The sequence below is a fragment of the Balaenoptera physalus genome, assembly GCF_965194825.1.
Source record: "Balaenoptera physalus genome assembly, chromosome: 5".
Lineage (NCBI taxonomy): Eukaryota > Metazoa > Chordata > Mammalia > Artiodactyla > Balaenopteridae > Balaenoptera > Balaenoptera physalus.
The window spans coordinates 50,062,810-50,082,048 of NC_138884.1; the positions used below are offsets into that span (position 1 = coordinate 50,062,810).

At 37.7% G+C, this 19,239-nt stretch overlaps 1 protein-coding gene across 4 annotated transcripts in view; it reads left to right on the forward strand.

The window, feature by feature from the left end:
• The window catches only part of ARHGAP24 (Rho GTPase activating protein 24), a 510,476-nt gene extending 492,754 nt beyond the window's left edge, over positions 1 to 17,722 (forward strand). For all 4 annotated transcript variants that reach the window (XM_082463237.1, XM_082463240.1, XM_082463239.1 and 1 more), the window contains 2 exons: positions 10,278 to 11,352; positions 16,233 to 17,722. In XM_082463237.1, the coding sequence (XP_082319363.1) occupies positions 10,278 to 11,352; positions 16,233 to 16,476 (1,319 nt within the window). In that variant the 3' untranslated portion in view covers positions 16,477 to 17,722. The remainder of the gene's footprint in view (positions 1 to 10,277; positions 11,353 to 16,232) is intronic.
• Positions 17,723 to 19,239: the final 1,517 nt, after the last annotated feature.

Here is a 19,239-nt window from a genome sequence, read left to right on the forward strand (position 1 = left end):
TTCTGGTGGCATCTTTAGGGTTCTCTATGTATAGTATCATGTCATCTGCAAACAGTGACTGTTGTACTTCTTCTTCTCCAATTTGCATTCCTTTTATTTCTTATTTTTTAACATCTTTATTGGAATATAATTGCCTTACAATGGTGTGTTAGTTTCTGCTTTATAACAAAGTGTATCAACTATACATATACATATATCCCCATATTTCTTCCCTCTTGTGTCTCCCTCCCTCCCACCCTCCCTATCCCACCCCTCTAGGTGGTCACAAAGCACCAAGCTGATCTCCCTGTGCTATGCAGCTGCTTCCCACTAGCTATCTACTTTACATTTGGTAGTGTATATATGTCCATGCCACTCTCTCACTTCGTCCCAGCTTACCATTCCCCCTCCCCGTGTCCTCAAGTCCATTCTCTAGTAGGTCTGCATCTTTATTCCCGTCCTGCCCCTAGGTTCTTCATAACCATTTTTTTTTTTTAGATTCCATATATATGTGTTAGCATACGGTATTTGTTTTTCTCTTTCTGACTTACTTCACTCTGTATGACAGACTCTAGGTCCATCCACCTCACTACAAATAACTCAATTTCACTTCTTTATATGGCTGAGTAATATTCCATTGTATATATGGGCCACATCTTCTTTATCCATTCATCTGTCGATGGACACTTAGGTTTCTTCCATGTCCTGGCGATTGTAAATAGTGCTGCAGTGAACATTGTGGTACACGTCTCTTTTTGAATTATGGTTTTCTCAGGGTATATGCCCAGTAGTGGGATTGCTGGGTCGTATGGTAGTTCTATTTTTAGTTTTTTAAGGAACCTTTATACTGTTCTCCATAGTGGCTGTATCAGTTTACATTCCCACCAGCAGTGCAAGAGGGTTCCCTCTTCTCCACACCCTCTCCAGCATTTATTGTTTCTAGATTTTTTGATGATGGCCATTCTGACCGGTGTGAGGTGATATCTCATTGAACTTCTGATTTGCATTTCTCTAATGATTAATGATGTTGAGCATTCTTTCAGGTGCCTGTTGGCAATCTGTATATCTTCTTTGGAGAAATGTCTATTTAGGTCTTCTGCCCATTTTTAGATTGGGTTGTTTGTTTTTTTGTTATTGAGCTGCATGAGCTGATTGTAAATTTTGGAGATTAATCCTTTGTCAGTTGCTTCATTTGCAATATTTTTTCCCATTCTGAGGGTTGTCTTTTCATCTTGTTTATGGTTTCCTTTGCTGTGCAAAAGCTTTTAAGCTTCATTAGGTCCCATTTGTTTATTTTTGTTTTTACTTCCATTTCTCTAGGAGGTGGGTCAAAAAGGATCTTGCTGTGATTTATGTCATAGAGTGTTCTGCCTATGTTTTCCTCTAAGAGTTTGAGAGTGTCTGGCCTTACACTTAGGTCTTTAATCCATTTTGAGTTTATTTTTGTGTATGGTGTTAGGAAGGGCTCTAATTTCATATTTTTACATATACCTGTCCAGTTTTCCCAGCACCACTTATTGAAGAGGCTGTCTTTTCTCCACTGTATATGCTTGCCTCCTTTATAAAAGATAAGGTGACCATATGTGCGTGGGTTTAACTCTGGGCTTTCTATCCTGTTCCATTGATCTATATTTCTGTTTTTGTGCCAGTACCATACTGTCTTGATTACTGTAGCTTTGCAGTATAATCTGAAGTCAGGGAGCCTGATTCCTCCAGCTCCATTTTTCGTTCTCAACATTGCTTTGGCTATTCGGGGTCTTTTGTGTTTCCATACAAATTGTGAATTTTTTTGTTCTAGTTCTGTGAAAAATGCCAGTGGTAGTTTGATAGGGATTGCATTCAATCTGTAGATTGCTTTGGATAATAGAGTCATTTTTACAATGTTGATTCTTCCAATCCAAGAACATGGTATATCTCTCCATCTATCTGTATCATCTTTAATTTCTTTCATCAGTGTCTTATAATTTTCTGCATACAGGTCTGTTGTCTCCTTAGGTAGGTTTATTCCTAGATATTTTATTCTTTTTGTTACAATGGTAAATGGGAGTGTTTTCTTAATTTCACTTTCAGATTTTTCATCATTAGTGTATAGGAATGCCAGAGATTTCTGTGCATTAACTTTGTATCCTGCTACTTTACCAAATTCATTGATTAGCTCTAGTAGTTTTCTGGTAGCATCTTTAGGATTCTCTATGTATAGTATCATGTCATCTGCAAACAGTGACAGTTTTACTTCTTCTTTTCCAATTTGGATTCCTTTTATTTCTTTTTCTTCTCTGATTGCTGTGGCTAACACTTCCAAAACTATGTTGAATAATAGTGGTGAGAGTGGGCAACCTTGTCTTGTTCCTGATCTTAGTGGAAATGGTTTCAGTTTTTCACCATTGAGGATGATGTTGGCTGTGGGTTTGTCATATATGGCCTTTATTATGTCCAGGAAAATTCCCTCTATGCCTACTTTCTGCAGGGTTTTTATCATATATGGGCGTTGAATTTTGTCGAAAGTTTTCTCTGCATCGATTGAGATGATCATATGGTTTTTCTCCTTCAATTTGTTAATATGGTGTATCACATTGATTGATTTGCATATATTGAAGAATCCTTGCATTCCTGGAATAAACCCCACTTGATCATGGTGTATGATCCTTTTAATGTGCTGTTGGATTCTGTTTGCTAGTATTTTGTTGATGATTTTTGCATCTATGTTCATCAGTGATATTAGCCTGTAGTTTTCTTTCTTTGTGACATCTTTTTCTTGTTTTGGTATCAGGGTGATGGTTGCCTCGTACAATGAGTTTGGGAGTGTTCCTCCCTCTGCTATATTTTGGAAGAGTTTGAGAAGGATAGGTGTTAGCTCTTCTCTAAATGTTTGGTAGAATTCACCTGTGAAGCCAACAGGTCCTGGGCTTTTGTTTGTTGGAAGATTTTTAATCACAGTTTCAATTTCAGTGCCTGTGATTGGTCTGTTCAGATTTTCTATTTCTTCCTGGTTCAGTCTCGGAAGGTTGTGCCTTTCTAAGAATTTGTCCATTTCTTCCAGGTTGTCCATTTTATTGGCATAGAGTTGCTTGTAGTAATCTCTCATGATCGTTTGTATTTCTGCAGTGTCAGTTGTTACTTCTTTTTCATTTCTAATTCTATTGATTTGAGTCTTCTCCCTTTTTTTTTTTGATGAGTCTGGCTAATGGTTTATCAATTTTGTTTATCTTCTCAAAGAACCAGCTTTTAGTTTTATTGATCTTTGCTATCGTTTCCTTCATTTCCTTTTCATTTATTTCTGCTCTGATCTTTATGATTTCTTTCCTTCTGCTAACTCTGGGGTTTTTTTGTTCTTCTTTCTCTAATTACTGTAGGTGCAAGGTTAGTTTGTTTATTTGAGATGTTTCCTGTTTCTTAAGGTAGGATTGTATTGCTATAAACTTCCCTCTTAGAACTGCTTTTGCTGCATCCCATAGGTTTTGGGTCATCATGTCTCCATTGTCCTTTGTTTCTAGGTATTTTTTGATTTCCTCTTTGATTTCTTCTGTGATCTCTTGGTTATTAAGTAGTGTATTGTTTAGCCTCCATATATTTGTATTTTTTACAGATTTTTTCCTGTAATTGATATCTATTCTCATAGCTTTGTGGTCAGAAAAGATACTTGATACGATTCCAAGTTTCTTAAATTTACCAAGGCTTGATTTGTGACCCAAGATATGATCTATCCTGGAGAATGTTCCATGAGCAATTGAGAAGAAAGTTTATTCTGTTGTTTTTGGATGGAATGTCCTATAAATATCAATTAAGTCCATGTTGTTTAATGTATCATTTAAAGCTTGTGTTTCCTTATTTATTTTCATTTTGGATGATCTGTCCTTTGGTGAAAATGGGGTGTTAAAGTCCCCTACTATGATTGTGTTACTGTCGATTTCCCCTTTTATGGCTGTTAATATTTGCCTTATGTATTGAGGTGCTCCTCTGTTGGGTGCATAAATATTTACTCTTGTTATATCTTCTTCTTGCATTGATCCCTTGATCATTATGTAGTGTCCTTCTAGTGTCCTTCTTTGTGTCTTGTAATAGGCTTTATTTTAAAGTCTATTTTGTCTGATATGAGAATGGCTACTCCTGCTTTCTTTTGATTTCCATTTGCATAGAATATCTTTTTCCATCCCCTCACTTTCAGTCTGTATGTGTCCCTAGGTCTGAAGTGGTCCCTTGTAGACAGCATATATATGGGTCTTGTTTTTGTATCCATTCAGCCAGTCTATGTCTTTTGGTTGGGGCATTTAATACATTTACATTTAAGGTAATTTTTGATATATATGTTCCTATTACCATTTTCTTAATTGTTTTGTATTCGTTATTGTAGGTCTTTTCCTTCTCTTGTGTTTCCTGCCTTGAGAAGTTCCTTTAGCATTTATTGTAAAGCTGGTTTGGTGGTGCTGCATTCCCTTTTATTTCTTTTTCTTCTCTGATTGCCATGGCTATTACTTCCAAAACTATGTTGAATAAGAGGGGTGAGAGTGGACATCCTTGTCTTGTTCATGATCTTATTGGAAATGCTTTGTTTTTCACTGTTGAGTATTTGCTGTGGGTTTGTCATATATAGCTTTTATTATGTTGAGGTAGGTTGCCTCTATGCTCATTTTCTGTAGAGTCTTTTTTTTGAACATCTTTATTGGAGTATAATTGCTTTACAATGTTGTGTTAGTTTCTGCTGTATAACAAAGTGAATCAGCTATATGTATACATATATCCCCATATCCCCTCCCTCTTGCGTCTCCTTCCCACCCTCCCTATCCCACCCCTCTAGGTGGTCACAAAGCATCGAGTTGACCTCCCTGTGCTTTTGGGTGTTGAATTTTGTCAAAAGCTTTTTCTGCATCTATTGAGATGATTGTATGGTTTTTATTCCCTAATTTGTTAATATGGTGTATCACATTGATTGATTTGCATATATTGAAGAATCCTTGCATTCCTGCGATAAATTCCACTTGATCATGGTGTATGATCCTTTTAATTTGTTGTTGGATTCTGTTTGCTAGTTTTTTGTTGAGGATTTTTGCATCTATAGTCATCAGTGATATTGGTCTGTAATTTTCTATTTTTGTGATATCTAACATCATACATAAAAATAAACTCCAAATGGATTACAGACCTAAATATAAGACCAGACACTATAAAACTCTTAGAGGAAAACATAAGAAAAGCACTCTTTGACATAAACCACAGCAAGATCTTTTTTGACCCACCTCCTAGAGTAATGAAAATAAAAACAAAAACAAACAAATAGGACCTAATTAAACTTAAAAGTTTTAGTACAGCAAAGAAAACCATAAACAAGATGAAAAGATAACCCTCAGAATGGGAGAAAATATTTGCAAATGAAGCAATGGATAAAGGAGTAATCTCCAAAATATATAAACAGTTCATGGAGCTCAATATCATAAAAACAAAAAACCCAATTAAAAAAGGGGCAGAAGACCTAAATAGACATTTCACCAAAGAAGACATACAGATGGCCAAGAGGCACATGAAAAGATGCTCAACATCACTAATTATTAGTGATGCAAATAATTATTAGTGCAGCAAATAAAAACTACCATGAGGTATCACCTCACACTGGTCAGTGTGGCCATCATCAAACAATCTACAAACAATAAATGCTGGAGAGGGTGTGGAGAAAAGGGAACCCTTTTGCACTGTTGGTGGGAATGTAAATTGATAGAGCCACTATGGAGAACAGCATGGAGGTTCCTTTAAAAACTAAAAAGAGAGCTACCATGTGACCCAGCAATCCCACTACTGGGCATATACCATGAGAAAACCATAATTCAAAAGGACACATGTACCCCAATGTTCACTGCAGCACTATTTACAATAGCCAGGACATGGAAACAACCTAAATGTCCAACAGTAGATGAATGGAAAAAGAAAATGTGGTACATATAAACAATGGAATATTACTCAGCCATAAAAAGGGACGAAATTGGGTCATTTGTAGAGATGTGGATGGATCTAGAGTCTGTCATATAGAGTGAAGTAAGCCAGAAAGAGAAAAACAAATATCGTATATTAACGCATATATGTGGAATCTAGAAAAATTGTACAGATGAACCTATTTGTAGGGCAGGAATAGAGATGCAGACATAGAGAATGGACATATGGACATGGGGGGGAAGGGGAGGGTGGAACGAATTGGGAGATTAGGTTTGAGATAAATACACTACATAAAATAGATAGCTAGCAGGAACCTGCTGTATAGCACAGGGAGCTCAGTTCGGTGCTCTGTGTTGACCTAGATGGGTGGCATGGTGGAGGTGGGGGGGAGGTCCAAGAGGGAGGGTATACATATAGCTGATTCACTTCATTGTACAGCAGAAACTAACAACATTGTAAAGCAATTTTACTCCAATAATAAATAAATAAGTAAATAAATAAATCCAACAGCTGAAATATAGTTGGACAAGTACATGATTTGGAGAGAGAAGATGAAGTATCATATTTCACCCTGGTCACTTATCATCTGTGTGTCCCTGGGCAAAACTGTAACCTCTCTGAACCTCAATTTTCTCATCTGAAAAATGTTAAGTCCTATCTCACAGCCTTCTGAGAAAATTTAGAAGATGTAAGTGAAACATTTCTACCTAACACAGTTTCACAAACTCTAATACACACAGGAATCATCTAGGAATATTGCTGAAATTCTGATTCAGAAGGTCTGTCTGTGGTGGGTCCTCTATGCTCTGCCAGTGCTACTATTCTGTTATCGCTGGTGTCATCTGGGGGCTGGTTAGAAATGTAAAATCTCTTGCCCCACTCAGTATTTACATTTGAACACAATCTCCAGATAATTTGTATGAACATTAATGTTTGAGCAGCACTGGCCAGCATCAGACCTAACACACTGCAGATTCCTAATCTAAATATGTTAGAAGTTTTGAATCATTACAGAAGTGTGCAGGATATAGATGAATATAACACATATTTTCCTATTCAGAATTTGAATTATATTCAGAGCGAAATCCTGCCCAGGTGTTGCTTTAAGCTAATGAGTGGCCTCATTCCAAGTCAGACTTCTACTCTCTGACAGCTACTAGCAGCTATTTCAGTAGATATCTGCATTGTCAACAGCACTTATCATTTTCTTCACCAAATTTATTTAAGTATTTTAAATAATATTACCTTTACTAACTAAAATTTGTTTCCCTGTATTTATTTATCAGAGACTACTCTTAGGAGCTTTTATCAACATGATAAAAGAAACACAGTTAACACACCACATTAATATAGTTCAAGCCAAAGCAAAGATGATTAATGCTTTCATGAGCCTACACTGCTTTATTGTGGGTATATGAATAAAATTCTTACAAAGATTCTTAGGGGATTGGGACACCTAAATTTGTGAAACTACTTTAGAAGCCTAGTTAGTGGTGGTGGCCTAGTTTAAGGGGTGGGAGCAGCCCAGCATGTAAGTCAGTGAGGAATATGTGAAAATATATTTTGAGATTTCAGCTAATATGCCATAAAACCTGATAAATCCACCAATTTTTAGAAAGAATATTACTGCTTTTTATGATAGATTAGCCTTTCTATCCACTGTTGTCTGAGTTATTTTTACTATCTGAAACTTGTAGGTATTGATTTCTAATCATACTTTACAGTGAATAATAGAAATATGAGGATCAAATGAGAACCTCAGCATTTTCATTTGTGTAAGAGAATTATTTTCTTTCTTGAAGGTCTTCTCTTTGTTTAAAATGTGCTGAAGTGTTGATATTTCTTGCAGAGCAGATTTGCTAGTGGCAAATTCTCTCAGTTTTTGTTTAGCTAGGAATGTCTTATTTGTCCCTCATTTTTGAAGCATAGGTTTGCTGGATAATGTAATTCTGGCAATAAGAATGATGAAAAATCAGCTGATAATCTTATTGAGAATCCATTATACATGAGTTGGTTATCTCTTGCTGTTCTCAAGGTTCTCTCTTTGTCTTTGGTTTAAGACAGTTTGACTATGATGGGTCTAGGTCTGGATCCTTTTGCATTTAGCTTGCTTGGAATTTGATGAGCTTCTTGAATGTGTAGACTCATAGTTTTTCATCAAATTTCATCAAATTCCAGCAACTATTTCTTCAAATATTCTTTCTGCTCATTTCTCTTTCTACTCTCCTCCTGGGATACCATTACGCCTATGCTAGTATGCTTGATGGTGTCCCACAGGTCTCTGAGGCTCTGCTCATTTGTCTTTATTCCTCTTCCTTATGTTGCTCAGACTGGGTAACCACAGTTGTCTTCAGGTATGCTGATTCTTTCTTCTGCCTGCTCAAGTCTGTTGTTGATTCCCTCTACTTATTCTTTTCATTTCAGTTATTGTACCTTTCAACTCCAGAATATCTATTTGATTCTTTTCTATACTTTCAAGCTCTTTATTGATATTTGGTGAAACATTATTCTCACTTTCCTTTGGTTCCTTCATTTATTAGAAAACATTTAAAATAGCAAATTTAAAGTCTTTGACCAGTGAGTACGGTGTCTGGGTTTCCTCAGAGTCTGTTTTTTTTTTTTTTTTTTTTCCTTGTATATGGGCCATGCTTTGTTTATTTTTTGCATGTAGCATTATTTTTTTGAAAACTGCGCATTTTTTAATAATATAATAATATGGGAACTCTGGATATCAGATTCTTACCCTCCCTTTGTTGTTGTTGCTGTTTGTTGTTTGGTTTTTTAGTGAGTTTTCTGAACTAATTCTCTAAAGTCTATATTATTTGTCATCTGTGGCCACTGAAGTCTCTGCTTGGCTTACTTAGTTGTCAGCTAGGGATTGAACAAAGATTAAAAGACTATAGCTAATAAGTCTCCCAATCTTTACCAAGACATTCTGTGTGCATGTTGGGGCAAACTTTCAACACTCAGCCAGGCAGGTTACAACTCTGCTTTAGCATTCAGATCCTTTTTGTGCAGAGCCTCAAGATCAGTCAGAGGTGAGAGCTTCGGGACTTCTCAGTTCTTTCCTGAGCATGCATATAACCCTAGGCATGCACAGAACCCTAAGCATGCATGTAATCTTCTAAATTCTCAGGAATAAAGGAGAGCTTTTCAACACCTCCTATGGAAATCTCTTTCCTCAGATTTTCCTTCTAAGCTTTTTGTTTATCCTATTGTTTGTCTTCAACTGTTATCCACTTGCTTCAGGCAAACATGATTTTAAATGAAAGAGCCCCTAATTGTTTTTGACAAATGACCTTGAGAAAAGTCTTGCTCACTCTGGTCAAATTCTTAGTCAGATAAAATGAAGACAAACCTCTTGAGTGGCGTCTTCCAGGGAACCACCAAACAAGTAAAATAATGACAATTCTTTGGGAATGGGACTTTGAAGGATTTCCAACCCTGCTTTTCCCATTCCAGTGGCTGCCAGACTGCTGGTTCCCACTGTGATTGTGGGCTGTTAGTTTTCAAGGCCACTGCAGAGAGGAGGATAGGAATAGGATGAGTTAAAATACCACAGTGCTTGCTGTTCTTTACCAAGATTCAATGATTTTTTTTTTTAATAAACACTCTCCAGATTACAACAAGCCTTTATTTAATTTCCAAAGTTCTGAAAATGATGATTCAGAATATTTTTGTCAGTTGCTTTTATGGAGGAGAGGATTCTTGTAGGTCTTTATTACACCATTTTGGCTAATGTCACTTAAAATGCCCTGAAGGTCTTGAATGCTGAGCAAAAGTTGTATGGAACTTCATTGTCTTGCTATATTATAAAGACAGACCATACATCCACTAGAGATTTTATAGGGTTCCACTTTGAGATGCCACTACAAATGTCTTGATAGTTTGAGGCAATTGCCTGATGAGAGATAACAGTGACTTCCTCAAAGAAAGATTTTTCATAATTAAATGTCAACCTTGCAAGAAATGTGTAACAATGAAGAGGCTGGTCTTTGGAACTAATTAATTCTGGGTTCAAGCCCTGCATTTTCTCCTTAATAGCTTTGGGATGCTGATCAAGTTACTTAACTTTCATAAGACAGTGAAAGTTAGATAGAACAGTATCTATTCATAGATTTTTTTTTTTTTTTAATCCAACTACACTAACAAAAGTAAAGTGCTTGGTATAGTTCATGTTAAATACTCAAGAAATTTTAGCAGTTAATATTGTTATAGATAATATTGCTATTATCATCATTAAGAATATAGTTTGGCACTGCTAATAATAATGCTGAATGTTCACCTGAACCCTTTAAGAACTCTTTAAGAGTCACATTCAAAATAAGAAATAAAACTGTTTCAATCATGCTATTTTGTTTTCTATGCAATTCCAGGCACTGTGGTGGTCCAACAGTTGATGTCAATGATGATTAGCAAACACGATCGCCTCTTCCCCAAAGATGCAGAGTTACAAAGCAAGCCGCAGGATGGAGTGAGCAACAACAACAATGAACTTCAGAAGAAGGCCACCATGGGTCAGCTACAGAACAAGGAGAACAATAATACCAAGGACAGTCCTGGAAGGCGGTGCTCTTGGGACAAGTCTGAGTCTCCCCAGAGAAGCAGCACGGATAACGGATCCCCCACAGCTCTATCAGGCAGCAAAACCAACAGCCCAAGGAACAGCGTTCACAAGCTGGATGTCTCTAGGAGCCCCCCTCTCATGGTCAAAAAGAATCCCGCCTTCAATAAGGGCAGTGGGATAGTCACCAATGGGTCCTTCAGCAGCAGTAATGCAGAAGGACTTGAGAAAGCCCAAACCACTCCCAATGGGAGCTTACAGGCCAGAAGGACCTCTTCCCTGAAGGGGTCTGGTACCAAAATGGGCACCCAGAGTGTACAGAACGGAACGGTGCGGATGGGCATTTTGAACACAGATACCCTCGGGAACCCCCTGAATGGTCGCAGCATGAGCTGGCTGCCCAATGGCTACGTGACCCTGAGAGATAACAAGCAGAAAGAGCAAGCAGGAGAGTCGGGCCAGCACAACAGACTCTCCACCTATGACAACGTCCACCAGCAGTTCTCCGTGATGAGCCTTGACGACAAGCAGAGCGTCGACAGTGCCACCTGGTCCACTTCCTCCTGTGAAATCTCCCTCCCTGAGAACTCCAACTCCTGCCGCTCCTCCACCACCACCTGCCCAGAACAAGACTTTTACGGTGGGAACTTTGAGGACCCCGTTTTGGATGGGCCCCCGCAGGACGACCTTTCCCACCCCGGGGACTATGAAAACAAAAGTGACCGGAGGAGTGTGGGCGGTCGAAGTAGTCGTGCCACCAGCAGCAGCGACAACAGTGAGACCTTTGTTGGCCACACCAGCAATCACAGCGCGCTGCATAGTTTAGTGTCCAGCCTGAAGCAGGAAATGACCAAACAGAAGATAGAGTATGAGTCCAGGATAAAGAGGTGAGGAAAATCTGGAGCCCCAAACTGCCAGAGAGGGTGCGATAGCCTCCTAATATGAGACAGGCTCACCCAGAGGGTAAATATGCTGACTCCAAAGTCAGAGACCTGGGTTCAAGTCCTAGCTTCACCGTTTGTAAGCTGTGGGACTTTGGGAAAGCTCACTTCATCTCTGTGAATCTCAGCTCCCTAACGTGAACATTTTAAATTCTAGCAGTATCTACCACAAAAGCATGTAAGAAATCATTGCATGTTGTCCCTGGCACAGAGCAGTTGCTCAGTAATACTGTCTCTTGTTAATAAATGTGTGGATTTGTGTTCGAGGGCTGGGGAGAGGAGCGGAAGGGGATGAATGCAGAACAAGGAGTCTGTTCTCACAGGAAGAGGATGAAATGAGGATAAAGAGAAGTTGGAGAAGTAAACAGATCTTTTTGTTCATTTTTTCCATTGTTGAATGCTGGGAGAGTGTCTGTTCTCTCCCAAGCTCAGACCCAGACCCCGAGGAGTCAGCAGTGGATAAAACAAACAAAAACTCAGCCCTTGTGGAGCATGCTTCCATTCCACTGGAGGAGACAGATAAATAAGTAAAATAGGTCTCATGCTAAGTAGAAGACTAAAGCAGGGAAGAGGGGTAAGAAGTGTTGGTGAGGGGTAATTCTAAGTGTCGGGCCTTATAGGAGGTTAAAGAGGCAGCTATGCAGATGTCCAGGAGGAGTGGAAATGCCGTGAGATGGAATCAGTGAGGAGCTCAGAGAGGTACCTTAGAGCCTTCAGGATCATCTTAAGTCTTTGGCTTTTACTCTGGGATTGGAATCCAGGGAGGTTTCTGAGAAAAGTGATGGCATGAAGTGTATTCATATGGACAATGGAAATTGTAGCCTAAGTGGGGAGCAAAAAATATGAATTATAAGGAAGCAGTTGTGCTGAAACCTAATTGATAGCAGTTGACATCTTCTCATAAGATGACCAAGGTAGCGATGGCTTAGCAACTTCAGGGAAGCAACCTGGGCAAGACATGTGGTATTGGCTGAGCATCCTGTGTTGACAGTACCCCTGACTGCCAGATGCTCCAACATCTTGAAAGGCAGGAATACAGAGAATGGAGCCCAGGATTCACAAATACAACCTTGTGCTGGAAACCTGAGCATCACCACACCCCGTGATTTCACCAGGGTCACAGAATTACAAAACTGATTGTTTTTATGTTCTCCTTTCAGTGTAGTATAAGGGAAGGACACTGCACTCTCAAGAGAAGGGCTGAGGCTCAGTTCAGCCTGAAGTAGCCCCTCTAGTGGCCTCAGTCCCAGTCCCAGACTGTGCCTTGGTAGACCCCTTCCTGTTTAGGGTCCTCATAGTTTGTGAACCTCAGTCTTTGTCCTGCTTCAACTGCTTCCATGGCTCCAAACCCCACATGGTTTCTTTTTTATATATAAAGTTGACCTTAATGTATTTTAATGTTTCCCATCCATTTATCAATTATCAAGCCAAAAGATATGTATTTTTAAGAGCTATGGTAAAGTAAATATAAAAAAATTACTTCTTATATGTTAGATTGAAAAAATTACTTTCTTGGAAACTTGGTTTGAATTTTCCTATATAATGCTAAGTGACAGGAGGTTTAAATAAGAAGAAAAATGGAGTCATCATCTTATAAGGCTACTCTTCATATTGAATGTAGTTCTTGGAAGCCACTGGCTACCAAATCTCTGAATTGCTGCCAAGGCATGATGATAAATTAGCACTTAGCACTGGGAAGCAAGAGATAACACTTGAAACTTGCCTTAGGATAGGAATACATTATTCTGAATGGTTGCAGATGTACACGTTCATTTATGAGAACATTGGTGCTACATTTATGTTCTGAGTCTATGGTGCATTTTAGAGACTGATAAAATAATAGACGCTTCCAACAGAATGTCATTCATTGGCCTCTTTCACTGTAGCATTTTTACCCATGTGACAAGCAAAGGGAGAGATCCATGATAAAGTAGGGCAGAGGAGCTGCCACATGACCAAGCCACAGAAATATAAGAAGTAACTGTTCTAGTTAATTCTTGATCATTCCTGTTTAGAATTATACATTTGTCTTTCAATTCCTTTTTAACTCTACCCTACAAGTATTAAGGATAGATAGATTAGATAGATGATAGATAGATAGATAGATAGATAGATAGATAGATAGATAGATGATAGATGATAGATAGATAGATGATAGATAGATAGATAGATGATAGAGATAGATAGATGATAGATATGTACATACATACACACATACATACATACATCCCTAGATAGATAGACAGATGATAGAGAAATAGATACTATACTTTATCTATCATTGATATGTATGATTTTTAGTTTTTAAACATGTGAGTTTGATGTTATTTCCCCCCCCCCGCCTCCTCCTTTCAGAAAAATTCATTTGTATGATATCAATTATTTGGTCTTGTAAGAAGTATTTATTAACTTATTATTGGTTTGGGATTGTATATATGACCAATAGATCAAATCTGTTAATCAAGCTGTTCAAATCTTTTACATTTCTCCTAATTTTCATCAGATAGAGCTATAATTTCTAAGAAAGTTATCTTAAAATTTCCTAATTTTTATGGATTTATCTATCTTTATAATTTTGTTATATTTTATATTGAATAACTTGAGACTATACAGCTAGATGAATAAAAGTTCAGAATTGTTTATATCTCCCTGATGAATTGATCCTTTTGTCATAAAGTAATGGTAATAATGCTTTTTGCCCCAAAATATTGTTTCTCATATTAATATTGCTATATAATTTTTATTTTGATTAATAACATCCTGCTATATATTTCCATTAACTTTCAAACTTTATGTTTCATTATTTGAAGACATTTTTTTTTTCAATTCTGGAGTATTTTTATCCATCACCATTTTTGTTTATTTCATCTCCCCATTTTCTCAATTTTCTGTCTCTCCAACCCTTATTAAAGTATGTTGGACCTTCTTAATCCATTCTCCATCTCTGTTAGCTTCTCTTTCTTATATTACATTTTCATCTTTTTTCATTACATGAGGCATTCTGGGTAATTTTTCCTCAGAGCTGTTTTCTCATTTATTTATTTTCTTTTCTGATTAATTCTGTCACTTCACTCAGCCCATGAGTAGAGTTTTTGTAGTCTCTTTGTCATAAAGACAATTGATGTTCCAAGCTCTCAGTTGAATCACTTTCAGCCTTCTGCCTCTCTTATACTGAGATCTCCTCCTCCCCATGAGAAAAATAAAAACCTAGTCACAGCTTCCAGGGCTTCTATCCAGGAACAATACCCCTCATATGCTTCCATTTACTGTTCTAAATTTGAGTTTCTGCCTTGGTTCTGATGACCTGAAGATGCTCTTTTATTTCTTTTAACCTTGCTGTGTATTTAAAAAATATTTTTCTTATATATTTTTCCAGCATTGATCTGTGCTTACAGTGGGAGGGGTTTCTTCTGTTTTCAACCCAGTCTATTAGATTCCTGGAAGTTTCATATGAGTGCCTGTTATGTACAAATGCATTAGTATATTTTTTAAAGGGTGTCTTCCTTGGTATTTAAGCTTGAGTTTCTTCCAACTTTTTTAGTTCTAAAATAAATAGCTTTAGAAAGAAAAGAGAATATATTGTAAAATAATTCCGGGTGACAACCAGCACACTACCAGGTTTTTATGTACAAAAATGTGATCATGTGGTCAAAATGGCCTTCTAAACTGATTATAGAATGTGACTTTTTAAAAAATTCTAGTTTCTTACAAAGAGAGAGCAGATTCATCTTTAAGTGTTCTTATGATTATCTGGATGAAATATCAACATATGGGACTCATTATTTCAAAACAGAAAAATAATTGAGATTTTAATTTGAAAATTATTAAAATAATCAGATTTCTGAGAGCTACCTGTGCATTAGCCTTTCAAATTTCAGTAGTATGGCAAATTCAAACATACTCCTGGGACTTTAGCTCAGAATAGGAGAAATTAAAATGTCAGCCATTACCAAGACACATCATCTAATAATCAAGTGCTTACTATTCCTTCTTGAACAACAGCAATAATAAATTATGTTTTGGAACTTAGTGATTATTGGGAAAACTCTGTTTATAGGAAATTATCTAAAATTATACAGTTATCCAAAAGAATATAGCTATCAACCTATAAAAATATAACTCTAGAGATCTTAAGATATATTAACTTGGAAGGCAGTGAGAATTTTAGATAGTAGGCTACTTAGGTGGACTCCATTGTCACAGAATGTCAGATGAATTACTTATTCAACACATGTAATCTCTACCTCTCTTGTTACTATAAGGTGACTGCTGTTAATACCACTTTTATACGATGGAACTCTATATGTCCCAGAGAAGTCCATTCTTAGCAGTCGACTTAATCTTTCTAACAATGACATTTTCACTATCATTCTTTTTCTTTTGATAGAAAGCAAAAATAATTGTCCTTTTTTTCTTCCAACTTTATCAGACCCACCCCCCCTTTCTTTTAATAAAGCCAGATTTACATAATGATTCAGGAAGCTTTGTGGTTTAGGCTGCCTCCTACTTCTGCCATTCTGTGCTCCATGACATTGGTCTCTGACTTCTTTTTGTCAAAATTCATTAATTTGCTATCAAATGACAATGAAGTGCATCCAAGAGAGGTCTTGGGGTCTCAACAAAATGATAGTAAATCATCTTAGGAATTAGTGAAAAAAAGAACATATATACACCTTTTAATCCGTGGACTTTGCTTCATTGATTTGAAAGGCTCAATCCAATTTCCTAAACATTGCAGAGACAGTTTAGGAAATATTTTTTATCCCTTTTGCATTTCAAATTAATAAAATTGCTTTATCTCTTATTCCTTCCCCCACCCTTTGTAGCTTAGAACAGCGAAACTTGACTTTGGAAACAGAAATGATGAGCCTCCACGATGAACTGGATCAAGAAAGGAAAAAGTTCACAATGATAGAAATCAAAATGCGAAATGCCGAGCGAGCAAAAGAAGATGCAGAGAAGAGAAATGACATGCTTCAGAAAGAAATGGAGCAGTTTTTTTCCACATTTGGGGAGCTGACAGTGGAACCCAGGAGAACCGAGAGAGGAAACACGATATGGATCCAGTGAGGCTGATTTCTCCCACTGTCTCCAGTGGCTCTGGGGAAGACTCTGGGGGTTCTGGTGGGAATAGCGTATAGGATCAGGTGGCTGGTCACCTGGCTGTACAGAGCTCTAACTGGGGAAGACATATCATTTACAGACATTGCCCATCCATATCTGTAATGTGTACCAAAGTTGTATCATGCCCCATAATGCTACTGTCAAGTGTTACAACTGGATATGTGTATATAGAGTAGTTTTTAAAAAGTAAACTAAAAATGAGACGCATATCTCAATAATTATTTTATTGCAAGTCTTGTATTTAAAATGTTAAATCAGTATGTCATTGCAGTTTAGCTTGCTTTCAAGCTTCACCCCTTGCACTTAAGCTATTTTTGGCATTGTGTTACCATCAGCTTATTTTATAGATCAATATTTTTATTTCCCCTTTTGCTGAGGAAATGAAAATAAGCAGATATATAAATATATATAAATATATATAAGATGAGTTATTAAAATCAAAAAGAATACTTTGTGGCTGTGCTGTTTGTGCCAACGGACCTTGCCATGACCAAAAAGAGAAATGTAAATAATTTTATAAAATACGGTAGAATCACCAGGAACCTTTGAATTGCTCTGTAAATTCTGCCCTTGACACTGCTCAGTTTTCTTGATGAGATGCTCTGACGCAGGAGATTTTGGACTATGTAAAAAAGTCCCCTTCTCAAGCCCTCTGGTCTGCCTTGCCCATTCCACAGATGTATGTCTCCTATGCAGGATGCACCTTAGAGGGGAAACATGTTTTTTTTTTTAAAAGAGCATTTAAGCAGTCATGCCTTGAATTACTCTGTCCTTCTACTGGATGGCTAAGAGGGAGATTCTTCCTGCCATTGGGAAGTTGAAAAACAATGCTGGCTAACCAGTGCCTACATTGAGCACGTGTCCTTTACTCCAACCCCGCCCCCCCCACCTCCCCACCCACAATGCAAACAGTGAAATAGTATTACCGTGTCTCTCTCAGTTAAACTGCTAGAGTGTGTGCCATATATTCTTCTTTCACTCAGGCCGACTGCTCTGTTGTCATCTAGGATTCTTTCTGCACAACAGAGGGTAAAGGCAGTTTGCAGCAAGAGGGAGCTGATGCATGGGAAGGGGACCAGAAGGAGGAGGAGACAGGATTGGAAGAAACTAAGTATTTTGTTTCTAATTTTTACAGTATTCTTCCCTGTCAAAAACATTTATTCACAATAAATTTAAAATGTGAATCTTTAAAGGTCCAGTTTTGATAAATTTGTGAACATCAGTAATGATAACTTTCCAGAGAAGCCCAGGGCTCTCTGGAGCTGGAGTTTGGGGAGAACAATTCACAGTTCAATGAGGCAATGATCGAAATAAATCTTTCTCACGCTAGAACAGAAAGTCACAAAAGGTAAAATTGGAAATAAATACTAGTTGAGTTTATGGGATTCATGTTGTTTGAAGGTTCTATGTTTGTATTTATTTTCAAGGGGGCAGTAGACTTTGCAGAGTTCATTCTTGCCACTGTGCTGCTTTTGTTTATATCCTTACACAGAGCGAGCTTACGTGGTCCTTTGGTATCAACCACTGTCTATGTAGCAATACCTTCTTTATCTTTAGTTCCCTTTTCTCTCTCTTTCCAATTCTTTAACAAGATACTCCCACCTGGATACCCTAAAGGAAATTCAAGCTCAAAATGTGTAAAAATGATCTCAATAGCTCTCTCTACTTTTTCATCTTTTCCCAGTCCCTGTCTTAGTTGACACAAACCTCAGACTCATCCAGGGAGCTGTATGATACAATAGCAAAAATCAAAGGCTATGCGGTCAAACTGCCTGTGTTCACATTTTCTCCAATTTGCCAGCTGTTGCTGAATTTTTGATGCATCCTTTTTTTCATCTGTAGAATGGGAATAATAAAAGTACTGCTCTCACAGACTTGATATGTGGTTTCAATGAGGTAGCTTGTATTAGGCTGAGAACAGCACCTAGTATACAGGATGGACTCCATAAATGTTAACTCTTATTTTTCTCTACTCTCCCCTCTTCTTCACTTTTAAATTCACTCACCAAGTACTGTTTAGTCCACCCATCCTCACCTTTTTCATCTGCTCTCTTTGATCAGTTTCTCCCCATCTCTCAAAGAAAGCATCGCACCCAGCCACTTGTGTTCTAGTATCTCTCCTCTACTTTCATTTGCAGACTGCCCTAAGTCACCCTTCTGATCATATCGTAGCCTTGCTAATAACATTCAAATGCCCTTCACGAAGTGTATACGACTCTAACCTGAGTTTCATTCTCATCTCCTGCAACTTCCCCCCACACCTGCCATACCATTTCATGCCTCTGGAACTTTCCACCTCCTATTGTTGTGCCCATCTTGACTGCCTTCCTTCTATCTGGCACACTCCTACCATGTTTTGTTTTGGTTTTTTTCCAAATCAAATGTCAGCTCCTCTATGACACTTCCTAGGATCTCAATGCAGAGTGAGTTACTTTTTGTGCTCCCAATTTGGGTATATCTCTTTAAGCCTTTCCCATGTCTGATTATTTTCTTCACTAAGTTAAGAAGCACTTTGGGAAGCAGCAAGGGGGAATGAACGATAATTGCAGGAAACTGAGAGCCAGAGAGACTAAGATATGCATCTCAACATGCCTTAGGCAAGATGCAAGGCAATAAGTCACTTAACCTCTCTGAACCTCAGTTTTTTCATCTGTAAAGTGGAGATAACCACTACAAAGCAAAGATGCTGTAATACTTAAAGGTGATATG